The sequence below is a fragment of the Convolutriloba macropyga genome, chromosome 1, assembly GCF_964194025.1.
Source record: "Convolutriloba macropyga chromosome 1, txConMacr16.3, whole genome shotgun sequence".
Lineage (NCBI taxonomy): Eukaryota > Metazoa > Xenacoelomorpha > Acoela > Convolutidae > Convolutriloba > Convolutriloba macropyga.
This window is the reverse complement of record NC_134468.1, coordinates 64,123,349-64,146,037: the sequence shown is the minus strand read 5'-3', so window position 1 is coordinate 64,146,037 and position 22,689 is coordinate 64,123,349. Positions and strand designations below refer to the sequence as shown.

The 22,689-nt window shown below is 35.5% G+C and overlaps 2 protein-coding genes across 2 annotated transcripts in view; both read left to right on the top strand.

Annotated features, from left to right (window-relative positions):
- LOC142341564 (beta-catenin-like protein 1) overlaps positions 1–19,394 on the top strand; it is a 130,095-nt gene extending 110,701 nt beyond the window's left edge. Inside the window, exons 7-12 of the mRNA XM_075392606.1 lie at positions 345–553; positions 2,003–2,184; positions 7,353–7,567; positions 9,461–9,595; positions 9,899–9,971; positions 19,002–19,394. Coding sequence (XP_075248721.1) covers positions 345–553; positions 2,003–2,184; positions 7,353–7,567; positions 9,461–9,595; positions 9,899–9,971; positions 19,002–19,090 — 903 coding nt within the window. The 3' untranslated portion in view covers positions 19,091–19,394. The remainder of the gene's footprint in view (positions 1–344; positions 554–2,002; positions 2,185–7,352; positions 7,568–9,460; positions 9,596–9,898; positions 9,972–19,001) is intronic.
- A 1,637-nt stretch (positions 19,395–21,031) lies between these two features.
- The window catches only part of LOC142345774 (uncharacterized), a 65,281-nt gene continuing 63,623 nt past the window's right edge, over positions 21,032–22,689 (top strand). The window contains exon 1 of the mRNA XM_075398142.1: positions 21,032–21,259. Coding sequence (XP_075254257.1) covers positions 21,038–21,259 — 222 coding nt within the window. The 5' untranslated portion in view covers positions 21,032–21,037. The remainder of the gene's footprint in view (positions 21,260–22,689) is intronic.

The window sequence follows — 22,689 nt, the reverse complement described above, 5'->3', positions numbered from 1 at the left end:
GTTAAAACAGCATCTGCTCCAACAATTCAAACTTGTACCGTTGGAAAGGAACGTTGGTGGCTTCAAAAGTTATTTTTACCTTTAAAAAAAGGGAACCACTAATTTTGATTTTTAACATTGTACTAATTTTGTATATTTTAAACTTGTAATATTTAACCCCTGTGTTATATTTTCAATTTACTTGTTTTAAAAAACAATGTATGTTTAGCTACGTATTATGAAAATGTAATTAAACATTGAGACATTGAATTTTTTAACCAAAAATTTGATTGATTGATAATCAATTATTGATAAATAAATGGCATGCGATACAAAGGTGAATTCGAGAAATTTTCAATAAACAGGTGAAGAGACAGCTGGGCGAGTCAGACGGTATCGACACTCTGTTGCAACAGTTGTCTCAGTTCAAGAGGAGAGACCCCAACTCATCAGAGGATGCGGAGTTCATGGAGAACACATTTGACTGTCTCTGCTCTGCACTCATGTGTGCTGACCCTAATAGGAGTCAGTTCTTAGAGGGAGAGGGACTGCAGTTGATGAATCTTCTCCTCAGGTGCTTTTCCGCTAATGATTACTCTGCGCTCTATATACTTCGGCGGTGATATGGCGCTATGATTGTCTTTTATAACTGCGCGATAATTGTCATTACGTTGATAATAAACCTGGTTTTGCCTTTTACGTACTGTTGTATATTGTGTTTGTTTCACTGCACTGATTAGACGCCAGGGACAAAATTTTTTGATTATGATGTTCAACTCGCTATTTAATAGCCGCCCTCATCTTCTCAGCCGGCTATTATTGCGCTCGTATTTTTTTTTACTTCGTCAAACTTTTTTTCGATTTACCATTTTGCCGCTTTTTCGACTTTTTGCGTTTAATAGCCGCCCTCATCTTCTCAGCCGGCTATTATTGCGCTCGTATTTTTTTACAATTCAAAGAATTTGAATTGTATTGGGGCGCTGTCTTTTTTTTTAAGATCTGTTCACACATTTTCATGATTTTTGAAGTCAAATTGGAGTAGTGATTTTGGTCACGCCTAAACAGGAAGTGGAGCGAAAAAGCGAGTGGTTTTGCGGCGTGAATTTTTTTCGCTCTAATTTTAAAGTAGAGTGCGAAAACGGTGTTTGAACAAAAATTCGGTTTCTCGGTAGTGGTTTTTTGTTCACATGCGGCAATTTCACTCTGATTTTTACTGTTTTTTCGATTTTTTGGATCGGATTTTTTTGTAAATGGTTTTTCCAATCCATTTATAGTCTGTTCTCGGTCTGGTTTTCTGTTTTGTCAATGAAAATTCTTTGAATTTTACGTCAGGACTTGTCCTGCTATGTTTTTTTACTTCGTCAAACTTTTTTTCGCTTTACCATTTTGCCGCTTTTTCGACATTTTGCGTGAAATCTTTTTGACTTCTCTAGGCTAGTTTCTCTCTTCTCTCATTCTGCTAAAAGTGAATTTGAGCATCAGTTGCTCAGCAAAGCAATTCAAAATGAACAGAGTCAGTATAAAAAATTGAAGTCAGAAATAGAAACGGGATAAACCCATAAAGCCCAATTTTAGATGCCCGCTATTTGAACGTCGTTCCTATAAGTCTTAGTTACCACCTCTAATGCTTATTGTTATTGATAGTAGTCCCTGTAGCATCTCTCTAAGAAACAGAAGTATGTTCAACTACGAAATGCCATCAAAATAAATCGGACTTAAAAAATATTTTTGTACAAAACTTTTTTTTTTTTCAATATATTCTATTCGTTCAATCCCAATCATGCTTATTGGAATCAACGGCGGCTATTTTCCGGCAATCTGCCGGGTATGTTTTTTTCATAGCTCATACAAGCCTATTGATTGATTTACATTTGCTACATTTGGCCGCTCCTTATTAAATTTTACAATCTCTTGCAAAAAAGTCTTTGCTAAGGAGATTTTTGTACACAGATAAGTGACTGATCCATGAGTCGCGTTTGTTTTAATGAACAATTTCAAATTCTGATAATTAGTTTAATTATAGAGAGAAGAAGAGATCACGTTTTGGTGCTCTAAAGGTGTTGAACTATGCTTTGAGTGGGACAGAGGGCGCTGACAATTGTCTCAAGTGGGTAGATATCCTGGGACTGAGGAGCATATTTCCTCTGTTTATGCGCCCACCCTCCATCACCAAAGGTTGTGGATACACAACAGAACAGTGCGAAGGTGAGTGATCACGAAGACTACAGTTAACGTGCGATTTCTTTACAATTAAAGAATTTAAACATAGAGATATTTGTTAATAGCCGTGGAGTGATAGCGGCTATTATTGTGGACATCGTAGTTTTTTTACAATTCAAAGAATTTGAATTGTATCGAGGCGCTCTTTTTAATTGCTCTTAAACGAAGTTCATAGCAATTATTGTAAACGTGTTGGTCTTTTTTATGCAAATTTTTCGCTTGACCATTCTGCGCTTTTCTTCTAGAACATTCTTTGACTTCGCAAGTGACTTTTTCACGCTTTCGTTCTTCATGTTTGAGTGATCTTTATTGCTGTCACTCCGAAGCAAAGCTTGTTGCTAATATAAAGTCGGTTGCAGCATAGCAAAAACAATGATTTGATAGCCGAGTAGTCAGTGCATCCAGTTGTGGAGCGGGAGGTCAGTGGTTCGCATCCCGACGGGGTCAAATGTTTTTCTACCCCCTGTCGTTCGAGAGCAATTCTTCGTACATTAGTCGGTTAATGTTTAAGATCTGTTCACACATTTTCATGATTTTTGAAGTAAAATTGGAGTAGTGATTTTGGTCACGCCGAAACAGGAAGTGGAGCGGAAAAGCGAGTAATTTTGCGGCGTAAAGTGTTTTCAATTTAATTTTGAAGTAGAGTGAGAAAACGGTGTTTGAACAAAATTCGCAATCTAGCTAGTGGTTTTTGCTCACATGCGGCAATTTCACTTTAATTTTTACGGTTTTTCAACTTTTTGGATCGGATTTTTTTTCTAAGTACTTTTCCCAATCCGTTCATAGTTCATTCTAGGCCTAGTTTTTTGTTTGAACCAAATTTACATTTCTCGCTAGTGGTTTTTTCTTCACATGCGGCATTTTGACATTGATTTTCAGTTTATTTTTTGGAAAAAATGACTTCCCGTTTCACCCATAGTCCGTTCTAGGTCTTGTTATTTGTTTTGTCATCAAAAATTTTTTAAATTGTAAGTCAGGCCTTGTCGTGCTATGTTTTTTACAATTCAAAGAATTTGAATTGTATTGGGGCGCTGTCTTTTTTCTTTAAGATCTGTTCACACATTTTCATGATTTTTGAAGTCAAATTGGAGTAGTGATTTTGGTCACGCCGAAACAGGAAATGGAGCGAAAAAGCGAGTGGTTTTGCGGTGTGAAATTTTTTCGCTCTAAATTTAAAGTAGAGTGAGAAAATGGTGTTTGAACAAAAATTCGCTTTCTCGCTAGTGGTTTTTTGTTCACATGCGGCAATTTCACTTTGATTTTTACTCTTTTTTCGATTTTTTGGATCAGTTTTTTTTCTAAATGGTTTTCCCAAGCCATTCAAAGCCTCATTCTAGGCCTAGTTTTTTGTGTGAATTAAATTTTCTTTTCTCGTTAGTGAATTTTTTGTTCACATGCGGCATTTTCACATTGATTTTCTGTTTTTTTTTCTTTTTTTATCAGATTTTTTTAAAAATGGTTTTCTCAATTCACTCTTAGTCCATTCTAGGTCTGGTTTTTCTGTTTAGTCAATGAAAATTCTTTGAATTGTACGTCAGGACTTGTCCTGCTATGTTTTTTAATTCGTTGTCTGCATCGATTATTCTTACGACATGATTTCTTGGAATTGACTTTTTTACTGACTTCAGTGACTTCTACTGCTTTTCATTTAGAATTTGTGTGCGTGACGTCATTTCTGCTTTCAGGTTAATTGCATGACTTACCTCACCAGAAAAAAATGACTTCTGAACTCACTTATGGAACTTTAAATTTTATGAACATTTACTAGTTAAAGATCAGTGCTGTCCATCTTTAATGGTGTGCATCAATGGTGCGCAACAAGTAGTGCCAAACTTATATGCCCTAATTCTTTTTGTATTAGTCTTGAGTTTTTGATTGCGATTATCAATTTAGAAAAGGCTCTTTTAGGGTTTTTTTCTTATGGACCGTATGTGTCATAAAATTCACAGTCGGAATCTAACCCAAAAAGTCTTGTGGTATATTAAAAGACTTGTGGTCGATCTCTCTATCTTATTAATTGCTCCTCAACGAAGTTCATAGCAATTATTTTAAACTTGTTGGTGTTTTTTAATGCAAAGTTTTCGCTTGAATGTTTTTGCGCTTTTCTAGAACATTCTTTGACTTCTCAAGTGACGTTTTCACGCTTTCGTTCTTCATTTTTGAGTGATCTCTATTGCCCCCACACCGAATAATGCTAATATAAACTCGGTTGCAGCATACCGAAACAAAGGCCGAAATAGTACAGTGGGAATTCATTGAAGGCCACAAGCGTAGTCTATGGCGTCTATTTTCCGGCAATCTGCCGGTTATGGTTCTTTTGTTAAGGATGTTTAATAGAGAGCAGGTTTTAATGAGTTAAAAATGTGCTTAACGTGGTCTATGATGGTTATTATTATTATTTGAAGACTGGACCTCCGTAGCCTGTGTCGAGTCTTACGGCTGTTGCTTGCTGTTAGGAGGTAGCAGAAGAGCAAACGCTGCCTCGAATTGCACGTATCCGATTAGCACAACTGAGAACTGGATACTGCCCCCCGCTAAACTCTTACATGAGTAGGAACTGTAACAATGTTGACAACCGTTATCCCAAATGTGATGTAGCACCACATGACGTAAACCACATTTTCAACTGCAGTAGTAGATGGATAGGCAGTCACACACTACTACTAATATATCTCTTATTATTATGATGCAAATGCAACTAGGGTACCAGTTAAAAACGGCAATAATTGCCTGTATCCCGCCAAAATTTACCTGCGAATTGCAGCTCTGTGCGAAAGGTACCACCACAACAGTCTATCCGCTGGTTAAGCAAAGTACCTTGTGAGAATTGAATGACCAGCGTTGTTTCAGATCAATCCATCTCACTTATTTGTCTTTCGGAAAACCTTTAAATTATGTTTTTGAATGATTCAAGTTGTTCAACTTTGGACGTTGAGATTTGGATTTTTTAACATTTTCTGTTCTATTGGTTTTCATGGTTTTTTCCCTTGAATTACTCACTAGAGTTTAAGTATTAACTCTCGAATTACTAGAGTTAAAGGTAACTATTAGTTATTTAACTCTCATTTTAGCACCAAAAGAGAGGTTTTCTTACCCGCTCTAGCTTCTGTTTAACTGCTCTTTTGCTATGTTTTGCGTGACTTCATATCTTGGATGTCATTTGATAGCTGAATTTCGCGATGTTTTTTTATCAAATAACTACACCTCACCTTAGGGTAAGTGTAGAGTTACTCTCAAACCATTCAAGGTGAGTTAATGTGTCGTATATTAGAGGGCTGTTAGTAATGAAGCATTTCGATAAACATTAAAGCAGAGTTTGTTAAAAAATAATGATTGGGTATTATATGGATATTATAGAATTAGCAACTCCAGGACCTGAATTGTGTATCTTTTGCTGTATATAATCTACTAGCGATATTTGGTTAAGTTTTGTTATGTTTAATAGCCGCCCTCATCTTCTCAGCCGGCTATTATTGCGCTCCTATTTTTTTACAATTCAAAGAATTTGAATTGTATTGGGGCGCTGTCTTTTTTTTAAGATCTGTTCACACATTTTTATGATTTTTTGCAGTCAAATTGGAGTGATTTTGGTCACGCCTAAACAGGAAGTGGAGCGAAAAAGCGAGTGGTTTTGCGGCGTGAATTGTTTCCGCTTCAAATTTAAAGTAGAGTGAGAAAACGGTGTTTGAACAAAAATTCGCTTTCTCGCTAGTGGTTTTTTGTTCACATGCGGCAATTTGACTTTGATTTTTACTGTTTTTTCGTTTTTTTTGGATCCGCTTTTTTTCTAAATGGTTTTACCAATCCATTCATTGTCCGTTCTAGGTCTAGTTTTCTGTTTAGTCAATGAAAATTCTTTGAATTGTACGTCAGGACTTGTCCTGCTATGTTTTTTTACTTCGTCGATTTTTTTTTCGCTTTAACATTTTGCCGCTTTTTCGACATTTTGCTTGAAATCTTTTTGACTTCTGTAGGCTAGTTTCTCTCTTCTCTCATTCTGCTAAAAGTGAATTTGAACATCAGTTGCTCAGCAAAGCAATTCAAAATGAACAGAGTCAGTATAAAAAATTGAAGTCAGAAATTGAAACGGGATAAACCCATAAAGTCCAATTCTAGATGCCCGCTATTTGAACGTCGTTCCTATAAGTCTTAGTTACCATCTCTTATGCTTATTGGTGTTGATAGTAGCCCCTGTAGCCTCTCTCTAAGAAACAGAAGTATGCTCAACTACGAAATGCCATCAATATAAATCGGACTTAAAAAAATTTTTTGTACAAAAATCTTTTTTTTTCAATATTTCGTTCAATCCCAATCATGCTTATTGGAATCAACGGCGGCTATTTTCCGGCGATCTGCCGGGTATGTTTAATAGCCGCCCTCATCTTCTCAGCCGGCTATTATTGCGCTCGTATTTTTTTTTTACTTCGTCAAACTTTTTTTCGCTTTACCATTTTGCCGCTTTTTCGACATTTTGCGTGAAATCTTTTTGACTTCTCTAGGCTAGTTTCTCTCTTCTCTCATTCTGCTAAAAGTGAATTTGAACATCAGTTGCTAAGCAAAGCAATTCAAAATGAACAGAGTCGGTATAAAAAATTGAAGTCAGAAATAGAAACGGGATAAACCCATAAAGCCCAATTTTAGATGCCCGCTTTTTGAACGTCGTTCCTATAAGTCTTAGTTACCACCTCTAATGCTTATTGGTGTTGATAGTAGCCCCTGTAGCCTCTCTCTAAGAAACAGACGTATGTTCAACTACGAAATACCATCAAAATAAATCGGACTTAAAAAAATTTTTTGTACAAAAATCTTTTTTTTTCAATATCTTCTATTCGTTCAATCCCAATCATGCTTATTGGAATCAACGGCTGCTATTTTCCGGCAATCTGCCGGGTATGTTTTAAAATTTGTCTTAAAATTTGTCGTTAAGTTTTCTGTGCGGTCTCTGCGCGGTGAATTGAAGTTAAGATCTCCGGTAATCTTGAATTTGGATCAGAGTTCTGGATTTCCTGGTTTCCATGGAGGCTAATTGTCGATATTTTTAATGATCTCAAACGAAGTTTACAACAATTCTTCTAGCTAGCTGAAGTTTTTAAAGATTTTGCTGCTCTTCATTTTATTGAGATCATATGTTCGCAAGCGTTTCTGTGTTTCAGAGCACATTCTGTCCATAATTTACTGGTTAATCAGAAATATCCCAGCAGCATTAAACAGTTCAACTGATCAGCCCACTGCAGTGCAGCAGAGAGTGAGGCTTATGAACAAATTCACTGAAAAGGACTTTGAGAAAATTGACAGGCTGATGGAGTTGCATTTCAAATACAATCTCAAAGTCAGAGGTTGTGATCGAAAGATTGATGCTCAGAAAAGGGTGATTCTTTTAATTTACATCCGTACTTGATTTTTGTGTGCGTTTATGTTAGAGTGCGTGAACAATTGTCCCGCTTGTTGAAACGAAACCTTGCTCCAGGCCTTTAAAAGGAATGCGTCCGAATGTAGTCTGTAATGTTTCATTGGAAAAAATACTCAACAATACAATTTGTGGTTTTTCCTTTTAATAGCCGCCCTCATCTTCTCAGCCGGCTATTATGGTGCCCCTATTTTTACGACTCGAAGCGGAGTATTGGAGAAGTCCCTTTTTTATCGATTTTATTGGAGTGATTTTTGAAGCGGGAAATGAAACGCGTGAAAAAATTTGGAGTGATTTTGGTGCTGAACAAAAGTGAAGAGTGGAGCAAAAAGAGAGTGGTTTTTAATAGCCGCCCTCATCTTCTCAGCCGGCTATTATAGCGCTCCTATTTTTTTTTTTTACTTCGTCGAATAAAAAAATGTTTCGCTTTACCTCATTTTGCCGCCTTTTCAACATTTTGCGTGAAATCTTTTTGACTTCTCTAGGCTAGTTTCTCTCTTCTCTCATTCTGCTAAAAGTGATTTTGAACATCAGTTGCTCAGCAAAGCAATTCAAAATGAACAGAGTCAGTATAAAAAATTGAAGTCAGAAATAGAAACGGGATAAACCCATAAAGCCCAATTTTAGATGCCCGCTATTTGAACGTCGGTCCTATAAGTATTAGTTACCTCTCTCTAATGCTTATTGTTATTGATAGTAGCCCCTGTAGCCTCTCTCTAAGAAACAGAAGTATGTTCAACTGCGAAATGCCATCAAAATAAAGCGGACTTGTAAAATATTTTTGTACAAAAATCTTTTTTTTTCAATATCTTCTGTTATTTCAATCCCAATCATGCTTATTGGAATCAACGGCGGCTATTTTCCGGCAATCTGCCGGGTATGTTTTTCATACCGCTGTTTTTGAGAGAGCGAGAAATTGATGTGTGAAAAAATTTTCTCTAAGCGAGCGAGATTTTTTTTGTTCACGTGCGGCTTTTAAAAGCAGTTTTTTGCAGCTTTTGATGTTTATGAGGTTTGATTATAATATTGTATTAGTTTTGGGCTTGTTTTGATAGCAATTGAAGGTTTCTTCGCTTTAAATTTTTCCTTCGCTTTACCCATTTTGCCGACATTTTGCGTGAAATCTTTTTGACTTCTCTAGGCTAGTTTCACTCTTCTGTCATTCTGCTCAAAGTCCTTTTAAACAGCAGCTGCTCAGCAAAGCAATTCAAAATGATGAGAGTCAGTATAAAAAATCAAAGTTAGAAATAGAAACGAGATTTACCCATAAAGCCCATTTTTAGATGCCCGGTACTTGAACTTTGTTCTCATAAGTTTTCTATAATGCTTATTGGTATTGAATTAAATTTGGTATACTAGACCCTGTAGCCTCTCACTGAGAGACAGGAGTATGTTCAATTACGAAATGAAATCAAAATAAATTGCACGTAAAAATGTGTTTATACAAAAATCAATTTTGTTGATTTTTTCTTTTCTTTCAATCCCAATAGAGTTATGGGAATCAACGGCGGCTATTTTCCGGCAATCTGCCGGGTATGTTCCTAAATACTACCTGAAAGACAGAAAAACTATGTTCAAAATTAGCTATGTAGACACATTTATATCAAGGCAGCAACAATTTAAAGACAGGACGGAAAATTGGCAATACAGGAAAATCAGTTTTGAAACGCTTTGAGCGAGATTGCCAACTGACAACTTATACACATTGGTAACATAATTTGTGACATAGTTAAAAATTTCTACCTATCTGATTCTTCAAGAAGGCAATCTTCCTTTATATGTTGAAGTTATTTTGATTTTGTAAAAGTTTGAACAATCGTGATCTGTCTTGAAATGTATTATTCTGTGAGTTAGGAACTGATGGAAATAGGAGAGGACATTGACGATGAGCTGGAGGATGAGTTCTACTTGGAAAGACTAGATGCAGGCCTTTTCACTCTGCAGTTAATTGATTACATCATATTGGAAGCAGCAAATTACAACAAAAAGGTAACCCATGTGACCATATAGTCAGGAGCTCGAGCTCTTGGAGTCCTGAAATGGTATCTATTAGAAATTAGGAAGTTTTGCTGACGCTTTTTTGAGTTCTAGGTGACTCGAATAAGCATCAAATTTTGATTTTTGATGTAATTTTTTGTTGCCTTGTATGTCGTGATAAACACCGTGTTTTGTATTGATGTAAATCGTACCTCACAGTATGTTATCTCCGGTCATTGCAAGTGAAGTTGAATGAAGGCAATTGTGTTTAATGCTTGGTTGTGTAAGTACTTAAATTTTTGTCACGCGTTTCAGGTAGCAGAGAAAGTTCATACCAGTTTGCGACTGCGTGGTCAAAACAAAGACACAATACGAGATGTTGTAAGAGGTAAATTTGTATTGCAAATGTATATTCTGATTGCCGGGAAGAGTACATGCATACGCCGTGATTTTAGTGCTATTAATCCTATATATTAAACGCGTGAGCTCTAAAGTGGGACAAAATTTTTGCATGTTTAAGGGGCCTCTCGAAGCGCATGTTTAAGAGCCGCATTGAGCAGCATGTTTAAGCGAACATATCGAGAGAGGTCAATGACCTAAAAGGCTCAAAGTAGATGGGTGAGAATCGAACCCGGGACAAAAGACTGTTAGTCAGGTGCAGTTACCACGAGGCTAAGTGGGCTTAAAAGTATGCTCGCCCAGAGGGAGGATTTACTGTCCTGGGTACTACGTGTTTCTTGAGTGGTCCCGAACTAAGTTTGAAGTTCTTATTGTAAACCTGTGTTTGTCTGCAAAGTTTTAGCTTTACAGATTCTGCGCTATTCCAGAACACTATTAGATTTCAACTAAGTTTTTCACGCTTTACTTTTTGATTTTTCTGTGATTTCAATTGCTCTCAATCTGAAATATGTTATTGATACGATATAAGCAATTGTGAGAAACGGTGTCTTGTAGTCGTTATAGTGCAGTTGGTAAGGTATTGGACTGCTATTCTGAGGGGCGAGGGTTCGAATCCGTGTCGGGTACCCTCACTTTTTTCTCACTTCCTTTTCTCACTTTCTTTTCTCACTTTCTTTTCTTGCTTTCTTTTCCCAATTTCTTTTCTCAACTTTCTTTTCTCACTTTCTTCTCACTTTCTTTTCTCACTTTCTTTTCTCACTTTCTTTTCTCACTTTCTTTTCTTGCTTTCTTTTCCCAATTTCTTTTCTCAACTTTCTTTTCTCACTTTCTTCTCACTTTCTTTTCCCACTTTCTTTTCACACTTTGTCTTCTCACTTTTCCTTCCCTTCTTTTTTCACTTTCTTTTCTCAATTTCTTTTCTCTTTCTTTTCTCACTTTCTTTTCTCAATTTCTTTTCTCGCTTTCTTTTCTCACTTTCTTTTCACTTTCTTCTCTCACTTTCTTTTCTCACTTTCCTCACTTTCTTTCCTCACGTTCTTTTCTCACTTTTTTTCTCACTTTCTTTTCTCACTTTCTTTTCTCACTTTGTCTTCTCTTTTTTCTTCCTCTCTTTTCTCAGTTTCTTTTCTCACTTTCTTTTCTCACTCTATTTTCTCACGTTCTTTTCTCACTTTCTTTTCTCTCTTTCTTTTCTCACTTTCTTTTCTCACTTTGTCTTCTCTTTTTTCCTTCCTTTCTTTTTTCACTTTCTTTTCTCAATTTCTTTTCTCTCTTTCTTTTCTCGCTTTCTTTTCCCACTTTCTTTTCTCACTTTCTTTTCTCTCTTTTCTCACTTTCTTTTCTCACTTTCTTTTCTCACTTTCTTTTCTCACTTTGTCTTCTCACTTTGTCTTCTCACTTTTCCTTCCTTTCCTTTTTTTCAATTTCTTCTCTCACGTTCTTTTCTTACTTTGTTTTCTCACTTTCTTTTCTCACTTTCTTTTTTCGCTTTGTCTTCTCACTTTTCCTTCCCTTCTTTTTTCACTTTCTTTTCTCAATTTCTTTTCTCTCTTTCTTTTCTCACTTTATTTTCTCACTTTCTTTTCTCAATTTCTTTTCTCGCTTTCTTTTCTCACTTTCTTTTCACTTTCTTCTCTCACTTTCTTTTCTCACTTTCCTCACTTTCTTTTCTCACGTTCTTTTCTCATTTTCTTTTCTCACTTTCCTCACTTTCTTTTCTCACTTTCTTTTCTCAATTTCTTTTCTCGCTTTCTTTTCTCACTTTCTTTTCACTTTCTTCTCTCACTTTCTTTTCTCGCTTTCTTTTCTCACTTTCTTTTCACTTTCTTCTCTCACTTTCTTTTCTCACTTTCCTCACTTTCTTTTCTCACGTTCTTTTCTCACTTTCTTTTCTCACTTTCTTTTCTCACTTTCTTTTCTCATTTTGTCTTCTCTTTTTTCCTTCCTTTCTTTTCTCACTTTCTTTTCTCACTTTCTTTTCTCACGTTCTTTTCTCACGTTCTTTTCTCACGTTCTTTTCTCACTTTCTTTTCTCGCTTTCTTTTCTCACTTTCTTTTCACTTTCTTCTCTCACTTTCTTTTCTCACTTTCCTCACTTTCTTTTCTCACGTTCTTTTCTCATTTTCTTTTCTCACTTTCCTCACTTTCTTTTCTCACTTTCTTTTCTCAATTTCTTTTCTCGCTTTCTTTTCTCACTTTCTTTTCACTTTCTTCTCTCACTTTCTTTTCTCGCTTTCTTTTCTCACTTTCTTTTCACTTTCTTCTCTCACTTTCTTTTCTCACTTTCCTCACTTTCTTTTCTCACGTTCTTTTCTCACTTTCTTTTCTCACTTTCTTTTCTCACTTTCTTTTCTCATTTTGTCTTCTCTTTTTTCCTTCCTTTCTTTTCTCACTTTCTTTTCTCACTTTCTTTTCTCACGTTCTTTTCTCACGTTCTTTTCTCACGTTCTTTTCTCACTTTCTTTTCTCACTTTCTTTTCTCACTTTGTCTTCTCTTTTTTCCTTCCTTTCTTTTCTCAGTTTCTTTTCTCACTTTCTTTTCTCACTTTCTTTTCTCGCTTTCTTTTCCCACTTTCTTTTCCCACTTTCTTTTCACACTTTGTCTTCTCACTTTTCCTTCCCTTCTTTTTTCACTTTCTTTTCTCACTTTCTTTTCTCAATTTCTTTTCTCGCTTTCTTTTCTCACTTTCTTTTCACTTTCTTCTCTCACTTTCTTTTCTCACTTTCCTCACTTTCTTTTCTCACGTTCTTTTCTCACTTTCTTTTCTCACTTTCTTTTCTCACTTTCTTTTCTCACTTTGTCTTCTCTTTTTTCCTTCCTTTCTTTTCTCAGTTTCTTTTCTCACTTTCTTTTCTCACTTTCTTTTCTCACGTTCTTTTCTCACTTTCTTTTCTCACTTTCTTTTCTCACTTTTTCTTCTCTTTTTTCCTTCCTTTCTTTTCTCAGTTTCTTTTCTCACTTTCTTTTCTCACTTTCTATTCTCGCTTTCTTTTCCCACTTTCTTTTCACACTTTGTCTTCTCACTTTTCCTTCCCTTCTTTTTTCACTTTCTTTTCTCAATTTCTTTTCTCTCTTTCTTTTCTCACTTTCTTTTCTCACTTTCTTTTTTCAATTTCTTTTCTCGCTTTCTTTTCTCACTTTCTTTTCACTTTGTTCTCTCACTTTCTTTTTTCACTTTCCTCACTTTCTTCTCACTTTGTCTTCTCACTTTCTTTTCTCAATTTCTTTTCTCACTTTTTTTTCTCACTTTCTTTTCTCACTTTCTTTTCTCACTTTTTTTCTCTCTTTTTCTCACTTTCTTTTCTCACTTTCTTTTCTCGATTTCTTTTCTCGATATCTTTTCACTTTCTTTTCTCACTTTCTTTTCCCACTTTTTCGCACTTTGTCTTCTCCCTTTCTTTTCTCACTTTCTTTTCTCAATTTTTGCTCACTTTCTTTTCTCACTTTTTTCGCACTTTCTTTTGTTAATATCTTTTCTCGATTTTTTCCCCACTTTCTTTTCTCACTTTCTTTTCTCACTTTCTTTTCTCACTTTCTTTTCTCACTTTCTTTTCTCACTTTCTTTTCCCACTTTGTCTTCTCACTTTGTCTTCTCATTTCCTTTTCTCAATTTCTTTTCTCACTTTCTTTTCTCACTTTCTTTTTCTCACTTTTTTCTCACTTGTTTTCTCTCTTTTTCTCAATTTCTTTTCTCACTTTTTTTTCTCACTTTGTCTTCTCACTTTCTTCTCTCACTTTCCTCACTTTCTTTTCTCACTTTCTTTTCACTTTGTCTTCTCACTTTTTTTCTCACTTTCTTTTCTCACTTTGTCTTCTCTTTTTTCCTTCCTTTCTTTTCTCAGTTTCTTTTCTCACTTTCTTTTCTCACTTTCTTCTCTCACTTTGTTTTCTCTTTTTTCTTCCTTTCGTCAGTTTCTTTTCTCAGTTTCTTTTCTCACTTTCTTTTCTCACTTTCTTTTCTCACTTTCTTTTCTCACTTTCTTTTCTCACTTTCTTTTCTCACTTTCTTTTCTCACTTTCTTTTCTCAACTTTCTTTTCTCACTTTCTTCTCACTTTCTTTTCTCACTTTCTTTTCTCACTGTTTTTTCTCACTTTCTTTTCTCGCCCTCTTTTCTCACTTTTTTCTATCACTTTCTCTGCTCAATTTTTTCTCACTTTCTTTTCTCACTTTTTTCTCACTTTCTTTTCTCACTGTATTTACTCAATATCTTTTCTCGATTTCTTTTCTTAGTTTCTTTTCTCATGTTCTTTTCTCATTTTCTTTTCCCACTTTGTCTTCTCACTTTGTCTTCTCACTTTCTTTTCTCAATTTCTTTTCTCACTTTCTTTTCTCACTTTCTTTTTCTCACTTTTTTCTCACTTTCTTTTCTCACTTTTTTTCTCTCTTTTTCTCACTTTCTTTTCTCGATTTGTTTTCTCACTTTTTTTCTTCCTTTCTTTTCTCAGTTTCTTTTCTCAGTTTCTTTTCTCACTTTCTTTTCTCACTTTCTTTTCTCACTTTCTTTTCTCACTTTCTTTTCTCAACTTTCTTTTCTCACTTTCTTTTCTCACTTTCTTTTCTCACTTTCTTTTCTCACTTTCTTTTCTCTTTCTCGTTTCTCACTTTCTTTTCTCACTGTCTTTTCTCACTTTCTTTTCTCACCCTCTTTTCTCACTTTCTTCTATCACTTTCTTTGTTCAATTTTTCTCACTTTCTTTTCTCACTTTTTTCTCACTTTCTTTTCTCACTTTCTTTTCTCACTTTCTTTTCTCACTTTCTTTTCTCACTGTCTTTTCTCACTTTCTTTTCTCACCCTCTTTTCTCACTTTTTTCTATCACTTTCTTTGCTCAATTTTTTCTCACCTTCTTTTCTCACTTTTTTCTCACTTTCTTTTCTCACTGTATTTACTCAATATCTTTTCTCGATTTCTTTTCTTACTTTCTTTTCTCATGTTCTTTTCTCATTTTCTTTTCCCACTTTGTCTTCTCACTTTGTCTTCTCACTTTCTTTTCTCAATTTCTTTTCTCACTTTCTTTTCTCACTTTCTTTTTCTCACTTTTTTCTCACTTTCTTTTCTCACTTTTTTTCTCTTTTCTCACTTTCTTTTCTCACTTTCTTTTCTCGATTTGTTTTCTCACTTTTTTTCTTTCTTTCTTTTCTCAGTTTCTTTTCTCAGTTTCTTTTCTCACTTTCTTTTCTCACTTTCTTTTCTCACTTTCTTTTCTCACTTTCTTTTCTCACTTTCTTTTCTCAACTTTCTTTTCTCACTTTCTTCTCACTTTCTTTTCTCACTTTCTTTTCTCACTTTCTTTTCTCTTTCTCGTTTCTCACTTTCTTTTCTCACTGTCTTTTCTCACTTTCTTTTCTCACCCTCTTTTCTCACTTTCTTCTATCACTTTCTTTGCTCAATTTTTCTCACTTTCTTTTCTCACTTTTTTCTCACTTTCTTTTCTCACTTTATTTACTCAATATCTTTTCTCGATTTCTTTTCTTACTTTCTTTTCTCATTTTCTTTTCTCATTTTCTTTTCCCACTTTGTCTTCTCACTTTGTCTTCTCACTTTCTTTTCTCAATTTCTTTTCTCACTTTCTTTTCTTTCTTTCTTTTTCTCACTTTTTTCTCACTTTCTTTTCTCACTTTTTTTCTCTCTTTTTCTCACTTTCTTTTCTCGATTTCTTTCACTTTTTTCTCACTTTCTTTTCTCACTTTCTTTTCTCGATATCTTTTCACTTTCTTTTCTCACTTTCGCAAAGTCTTCGTTCAAAAAATTGGTGTTACTTGGGGTAATATACTAAACCACACACATCGGTAACGTAACGCAATACCTCTGGCTGTTGAACGAGGGTCATGGCTTACAGCCCGAGCTGGTACGAAAAAAAATCTCAATTTTAAACCTATTCTTGTAAATGATTTTCTGGTGATGCTTTTGCGGGCCTGCTAGTTGACGATTAAACAGTCATGTTATTATGCCATTTTTTTGAAGCTGTGCAGCTGTAAACTGAGTGTGGCTATATTGCGGTGCTCATGGTTTTTGGTACTCGAATTTTAGTTTGTCGGTGACGCCTATTTATGGTTGATGTCTTTTAGAGGTCAACTGCCACATGCGAAAAGAAGCGTTTAGATTGATTTGCTGAACAAAAGTCAAAAGCATAAAGAATTTTGGGTCGTTTTTGTTCAAGCATCATTCTGATAGAGCGGGTAGGTGTAAAACAAAATTACCGCTAAGCGAGCGATGTTTAGAACGTGCGGCGTTTTCAAAATGATCTTTAGTTTTAACTGTTAACTTTTTCAATCAAAGGTGTTCGTCTCAAATATCTAACTAGCAATAGTGCGTTGCGAAACATTTATAACCATTTGAAGCAAATATTAGACTTAGATAACTTAAGATGATTTAGTTGGCCTATTTTTTTTAGTTTTTTCGGTTTCCTTTTTGGCCTATCTTTTAAAGATGATTTTAAGCTTTCTGCAATAGTTTTTCCGGTTAATTGATCTCAAAAGAAGTTTGTAGCAATTATATTAGTCCTTTGGTTTTTTATGCAATTTTTCGGTTGACCGATTTTTCTACTGGCCCATTTGACTTTTCTTCCTAAACAACCTGATAAACAGGTAACGCCAGGAGGGCATCAAGTGGATGATGAGCAGCTCGCTTATGGCCTTACGCTTTTCTAGTCTAGGTGTGCGATTCACCGAAACTGTTTTCAGGAGACAATTTTATGCGGTGAAGGGCGGTTATTAATTGTAATATATTGACCCCCATCCAACCTCAACCTGACGATTTCAACTTCCCATCTCCCTTGAGGGCCTCTCAACCCTACCCCCTCTTCCCCCATCTCTTGACCCCTGCGCTAATGGCAACATTCCTTAGCCGAGCTCGCTACTACCGAAGACAACCGATTGTATTAGAGCAATTCGCCCGACGTTAGTTGGTTATGTTTCAAAACTTAATCGAGAGTCATTCTCCATGTAATGCCACCAATATGTGGCGGTTCAAGGTTATACAAGGGAGTTTTTGCTGAAAAAAATATACACTTTGTTTTTTCAGTTTTTTTGTGGTGATTTCATCGCTCTTAAGTACATCTCCGAAAGGAGTGAGATCGGCCACTGATCTATCAGAAGGATTTTTGAAGTGTTTTTCCGAACTCCTTTTGTTCATTACCGCAATAGCATTTTGTAGGATTTTGTGAAAAAAAATTGATTTAACTTTTATTTCCTTTTCCTCGGTTTATTTTGTTTTTCCTCAGTTGTTCATTTATTGTTTGAAAGATTATCTTATTGAACGTTCTTTTTGTCAACAGTTTTTTTCGTAGTGGCAACTTGTGAAGACAGTTTCTCGGATATTTTCACAGCTTTTGTTATCAGATTTGGCCTTTTTCATATTAATTCTACTCCATTACTGTTTTTCAAAAGGATTAGTGTAATTTGGAATTTAATTATTTAGAGTCAGTATTTGGCCTAAGTAAATGGTTGCTTTGAGTCGGCTCCGGATTCTTTCGATCTTCTTTGTTTTGGGATCTGACAGTCTACTTTGTTTTACATTTGTTCTAGTTCTTTCGTTCGACTTTTAAGTGGCTGTTTCACGCCTGATTTCTTGCTTTTTGAAAAATCTAAATTGGGTTTGCAATAGCAGAATTACTGGGTGGCCAAGGTCCCTGTCTGCTATCCAAGCGTTAACGGGTTTGAACATCTAAAGTTTTTGCACCCCATGTTTTCTATGATACACTTCTTGAATTAAACTGCTCTGCCTTTCGTGACTAGAGTTTTATCATTGGTGACTTAACCTAATTCTACGAACCGATTTGTGCACTCTAAAACAACTTAAGTATATAATAGTCTTTTAAGAGGCGCAGATAACTATTTTGACTCATTTCTGTATCTGTACTTTACGACACGGAAGTCTATTTCGCAGCTATTCCGGCAATATGTCGGCTATATTTTTACTATCACGATTTCTCTTTGTCTCGGAGTAGTTTTTCAACTGCTTAGCGATAAATATTCTGACAAGTGCTATTCGGGAATTGATGAAAAAGACGGGTATTGATTAATATTTGTGCCTTAGTCGTTTTTCCTACAATTCAAGAAGATTAGTTGTATGCTACGAGTTTTTCTTATGAAACGTTTTTCGGCGTAGTGTTCCTATATCCTATATTTTTCAGCTGTCGACAATCCTGTCTCCTCTTTATTCGCGCAAAAGGTTTTTTCTACAGGAGAAATGTTTACATGCGGCAATACGGTCACGCCCTGATTTAAGCTTGTATAGTTGATTTCAGAACGATTTTGTTATTTAGTACCTTCAGAAAGGTTTTGATCTGGAGTTAACTTTCTCGGACTTCACTTCCTCAGTAGATTGATAATGACAGGGTGTTTATTTTTGTTATTTTTTCATGATCTTTGTAGAGGAACAAAATTTTCCGCTAAGTTAAAGCACTATTTATTTCGTGATGTTCTTCTTAAAATCTGTTGAAAATTTGACTAAAAAGGATGATTGAATATTATATTTTGGATTTTTCTGCGGAACACATTTTCTGTTTTCAGCATTCTTTTTTGCGACTATTGGCCGGTTATCCACCGGCAATGTTTAACTCTGTTTAATTTAGAAGCTTAATTGAGCATAATTATGTAGTCTGACTTAAATGCGCTTTGAAACGCTTTCCTTGTGCGTTTTGAAACAAGAGGGTTATCAGTTTCCATGCTCTTCTTTTTTTCAAACAAGTTAAGTATATAATATAACCAAAAGATTTAACTTAAAGAAATCCCGTTCCAATATTCGTTATCAATCCCCATGGAGTTAAAGGGTTCCTCAATCGGAGCTGTTTTTCAACCAAAGTGCTGTTTGAATGCTTACTTGGATTGCATAAATCTAAGCATTTGCCTAGCGGATAAGTCGATTTTTTAAGCTACAGTTATTTCCTGTATTCAGAGTCTTGCCCCTGATTTGCGTCTTTTTCTTAAGGCATCAAATTACCGGCATTTTTTTTAATATTTCGAAACCTTGAAATCATTCCTTAATGCTTAAGGAGTTCAATATTTATATTTCAGAGTACGCTTCTAAACTGGGAGACTCTAAAGGTGAGGAGGAGCGCGAAGAGGAACAGAATAGATTACTTGCTCTTGTCAACTCATTTTGAAATCCCATTGGAGGTATTCTGGTGCATAGAAATTTGTGTACTTTTTCGTGTCAAGAGTTTGTTGGAAGAAAGATACGATACGGCATTATCATAGCCGCATGTTGCTGCAGCCGAGGAAATAAATTTAAACTGATGTAATAACAATGTAGAATTAAATCGTGTATGCAAATGTTGAAAATTGAAAAAGATGTTTGTCTCAGCAAAATTTGTTCTCAGCAGTTGTGTTAATTTGTTTTTGTTAGCTCCTAGTTGCTCTCGAACGAAGTGTGAAGCAATTAATAAAAACGTGCCTTTTCACGACTCGATGAATAGTATTGGTATTCTACAGGTTCTTTTTAGCAGAAGCAATTTTTTCATGACTTGAGCGATGACTTATTATTTTCGAACAGTGACTTCTGTTTCAGAAAGTTGGCTTCTGTGTTCGAACATTGGACTTTTAACAGCCGCTTGGTTGCTAATGTATAGCAATTAGGAACTGCTGGTAATGTTCAAGTTAGAAACGTCATTTTGAGAAGTTTTCTTTCTATAACAATCCCTCCTCCCTATCTAATGTAAGTAACCTCCCATCCACCAATCTTTATAGTTTCATTAGGCAATTAAATTTTAAAAGCCTCCGTCGGCCTCTCAACGGCTATTATTTAGGCGCTCTCGTTCTTTAATTCATTTTAATCTTTTGATCAAGTTTTCCGTTTTACAGAAGTCACATTTGACTCGTAGCTCACATTACTCGCTGTTTCAATTGAACGAATTTTAGTTTCTTTCACGCATTGAATTACGCAATGTGAATACGGTCAAAGTCAAAAGAGCGCTTTCAAATACAAAAGAAACGGGACAAACCGATATATCCCGTCATTAAATCACAGTGCATTACGTTATCAAAGTTCATTAGAGCGGTTGCTAGTTGACATTATTAAGCTTAATAGCTTTCAGTTTAGAAGCTGAATTAAGTATATTTTTAATTGCTCGCGTAGCAATTATTGTAAACGTGCGTGTCTTTTTTATGCAAAATTTTCGCTTGACCGTTTTGACTTTACGCCCTTGACTTTTTGCGTTTCACGTGATCTAAAAATCTCTCTCAATCACAATTTCAAGCAGTTGAACTCAATTGGCGGCAATTTAATACTAAAAGTCAAATGAAAAGTGCGCCCAAAGTGAACTAAAATGAAAAGTACGCCTATTGAGCTTCTTAGTCCCATTTAGGCCCCCCTCCCCCACCCCCCGACTGAAGCAGGCTGCAATTGATTAGAGCTCCCACTAGTCGTTCGAGAGCAATTCTTCCGATGTTTAGTCGGTTATGTTTTGAATCTAACTGAATCTACACGCCGAATAAAAACACTTTTTCAAAGTTGGCAAAAAGTCTATCAATTTTTATCTCTTCGTTTTTTCTGTTTCAAGCCCAATGTGCGCCGAGCGTCAAGTGCTGCTATTTTCTGGCAATCTGCCGGCTATGTTCAGAAATTGAGGGAATACATATGAGGCCGACTTTTTTGTTCAGTCAAAGTTTTGTTGACGCATCTGTACGCAGACGAAACACGTCAATTTGCTGCTCCAGCGTATAGCTTTGATTTAGATCAATTTTAAAACTTTCATTGCATTTTGTAAAGGGTTAGCACTGCAAAATTTTGAATGAAAACCTAAAAATGGGAAATGGATTGTTAATCGGGGAATTTGCAGCAGTTTAGTACTAAAGTTTACTACTGAAAGCGCCTTAGTGAGTCCCCCTCCTCTCGTTTACCGCCCCCACGGCCCACACCCCCGACTTGAGCAGGCTGCACGCTAGAAGAGTGACGGCAGTCCTTTTTCAATGCGATATATTAATTGATTTTTGCTAGCACTAATTCTACATTTAATAGTCGTGCTATATAGGTAGAATGATTTAACTGGAAAAATAGTGGGGTATGAATCCAGGCGCACTCGTAGATAAAAGTAAACCCCTTTCAGGTTAGAATGAGCAATGAAAACAAAGAAGCAGGTAAAATGAGCACAGTAGAAACAACTGCGAGTGGCCTGCGTACGATAGGATGCGCTTCAGTGACCATATTCAGAGGGGGAGGAATGGAGGCTAAGTTCGACGATGGCTCCATCATGCATGTCGCATCCTGCGCGTCTTCGTTTCTATTACAACTACCACCTCACAGGGACACACCGTATGGATGTGGACTGCATAAAGTTAGTACAGCTTGTACGTAATCTAATCTGTAAAACAATCTTTCGCAGTTTCGACGTAAGAACTGTTTCGCAACTGTTTCCCGATCAAAAAATTAATGTAAAACAACTGTTTCGCAGTTCAAAGGATAGTTTGTAGCAGATACGATCTTCAAATTGATTTTTTGATAGTTTATTTAGTAACTGAAACCTCTTTTGCTTACGTTGCATCCTGTGCGTTTTTTGTTGTTGCGAGAAGTTTGCTGACAATCTTTTTGTCTTATTGATGAACTAGTTGATGATGGCTTTTGAATTGAGCTTGAAACTAAACATTACGCCGCAGAGGTATACTCAAATTGTCACGGGCAAATTTGCCCGATCTGCGTATCTCTTGTTCGTTTATTCTATGTTAATACAATGAAAATGCAACAATATTGAGAAAAAATGATACTTTTGCAAAAAACAGTCAAAATTGAAGGGAATTGCGCGACCCGTGTTCGCAAAAGTGTCCAAATTTTAACCGCGAATTTGTTACTCTTTCGATCGCAAGGTAACTCTATTTCGCACTTAATATATCTAATTTTTGCTCCAAATGTATCTATAATCTGCAATTAAGCCTAATTTAATGCGCGTTTATTAATAGATAGCAATTAAGTGATTAAAATTGGTTAACAGAAGAGTAATATACAATATTGGGCTCGAATTTATCGCAATTTTTTTCTTTGATGTGAGTCGAAGGTCGGGAAATCTAAGTGGCATCACACACAGCCTTTTTTAGGGATTTTTCAGAAATATCGACAAATAAATTAATTTCTGAGAAATATCTTTTCTGTTAAGGGTAATGGAAACTGAAAATAGCATCAGCTGATATTCATGATCATCGCCTCACTATTTTTTTTATTTTTCAGGCTTTTGTTTGATTTCAAGCATCATTGTTTGGAGATTATTTTATTAAAATTTGACAAAAAAACTAAATTCTGAAAAATCCCTGTTTCAAATTTTTTTAAGCTCTATGGTTGAATTGGCTATTTTATAAAAAAAACCTTGCATATAGGTACATGTTTCTGTCTATAAAACGAAGGTTTGTCCTGTAGCAATTTATTCAATCCTCTGATTTTTTCATTTCGGTAAAAAAGTCATATTTGAATTAAGTGTTTTTTCTGGCTAAATTCGATTTAATTAATTTAATAAATAATTGAATTTGAATTCAGCAGATGAATTGTTAAATTGAGTTTGTTCAATATTTTTGCGTCTATTTACAGGTTTACAGGCGTCTAGCATTTTTTGTTTGAAAAATCCCCCAATTCTGCGTCTGTTTTGGGTGTCCATTATTTTCTGAAAAATCCCTTCATTGCTCGACCGCTTTTTGCGGCTTTTTACAGGTTTTGCAGGGTTCTATTGTTTTTTCAACATTTTGTTGAGCTTGTTTACTAGTTTTTAAGTCTAATTAATTT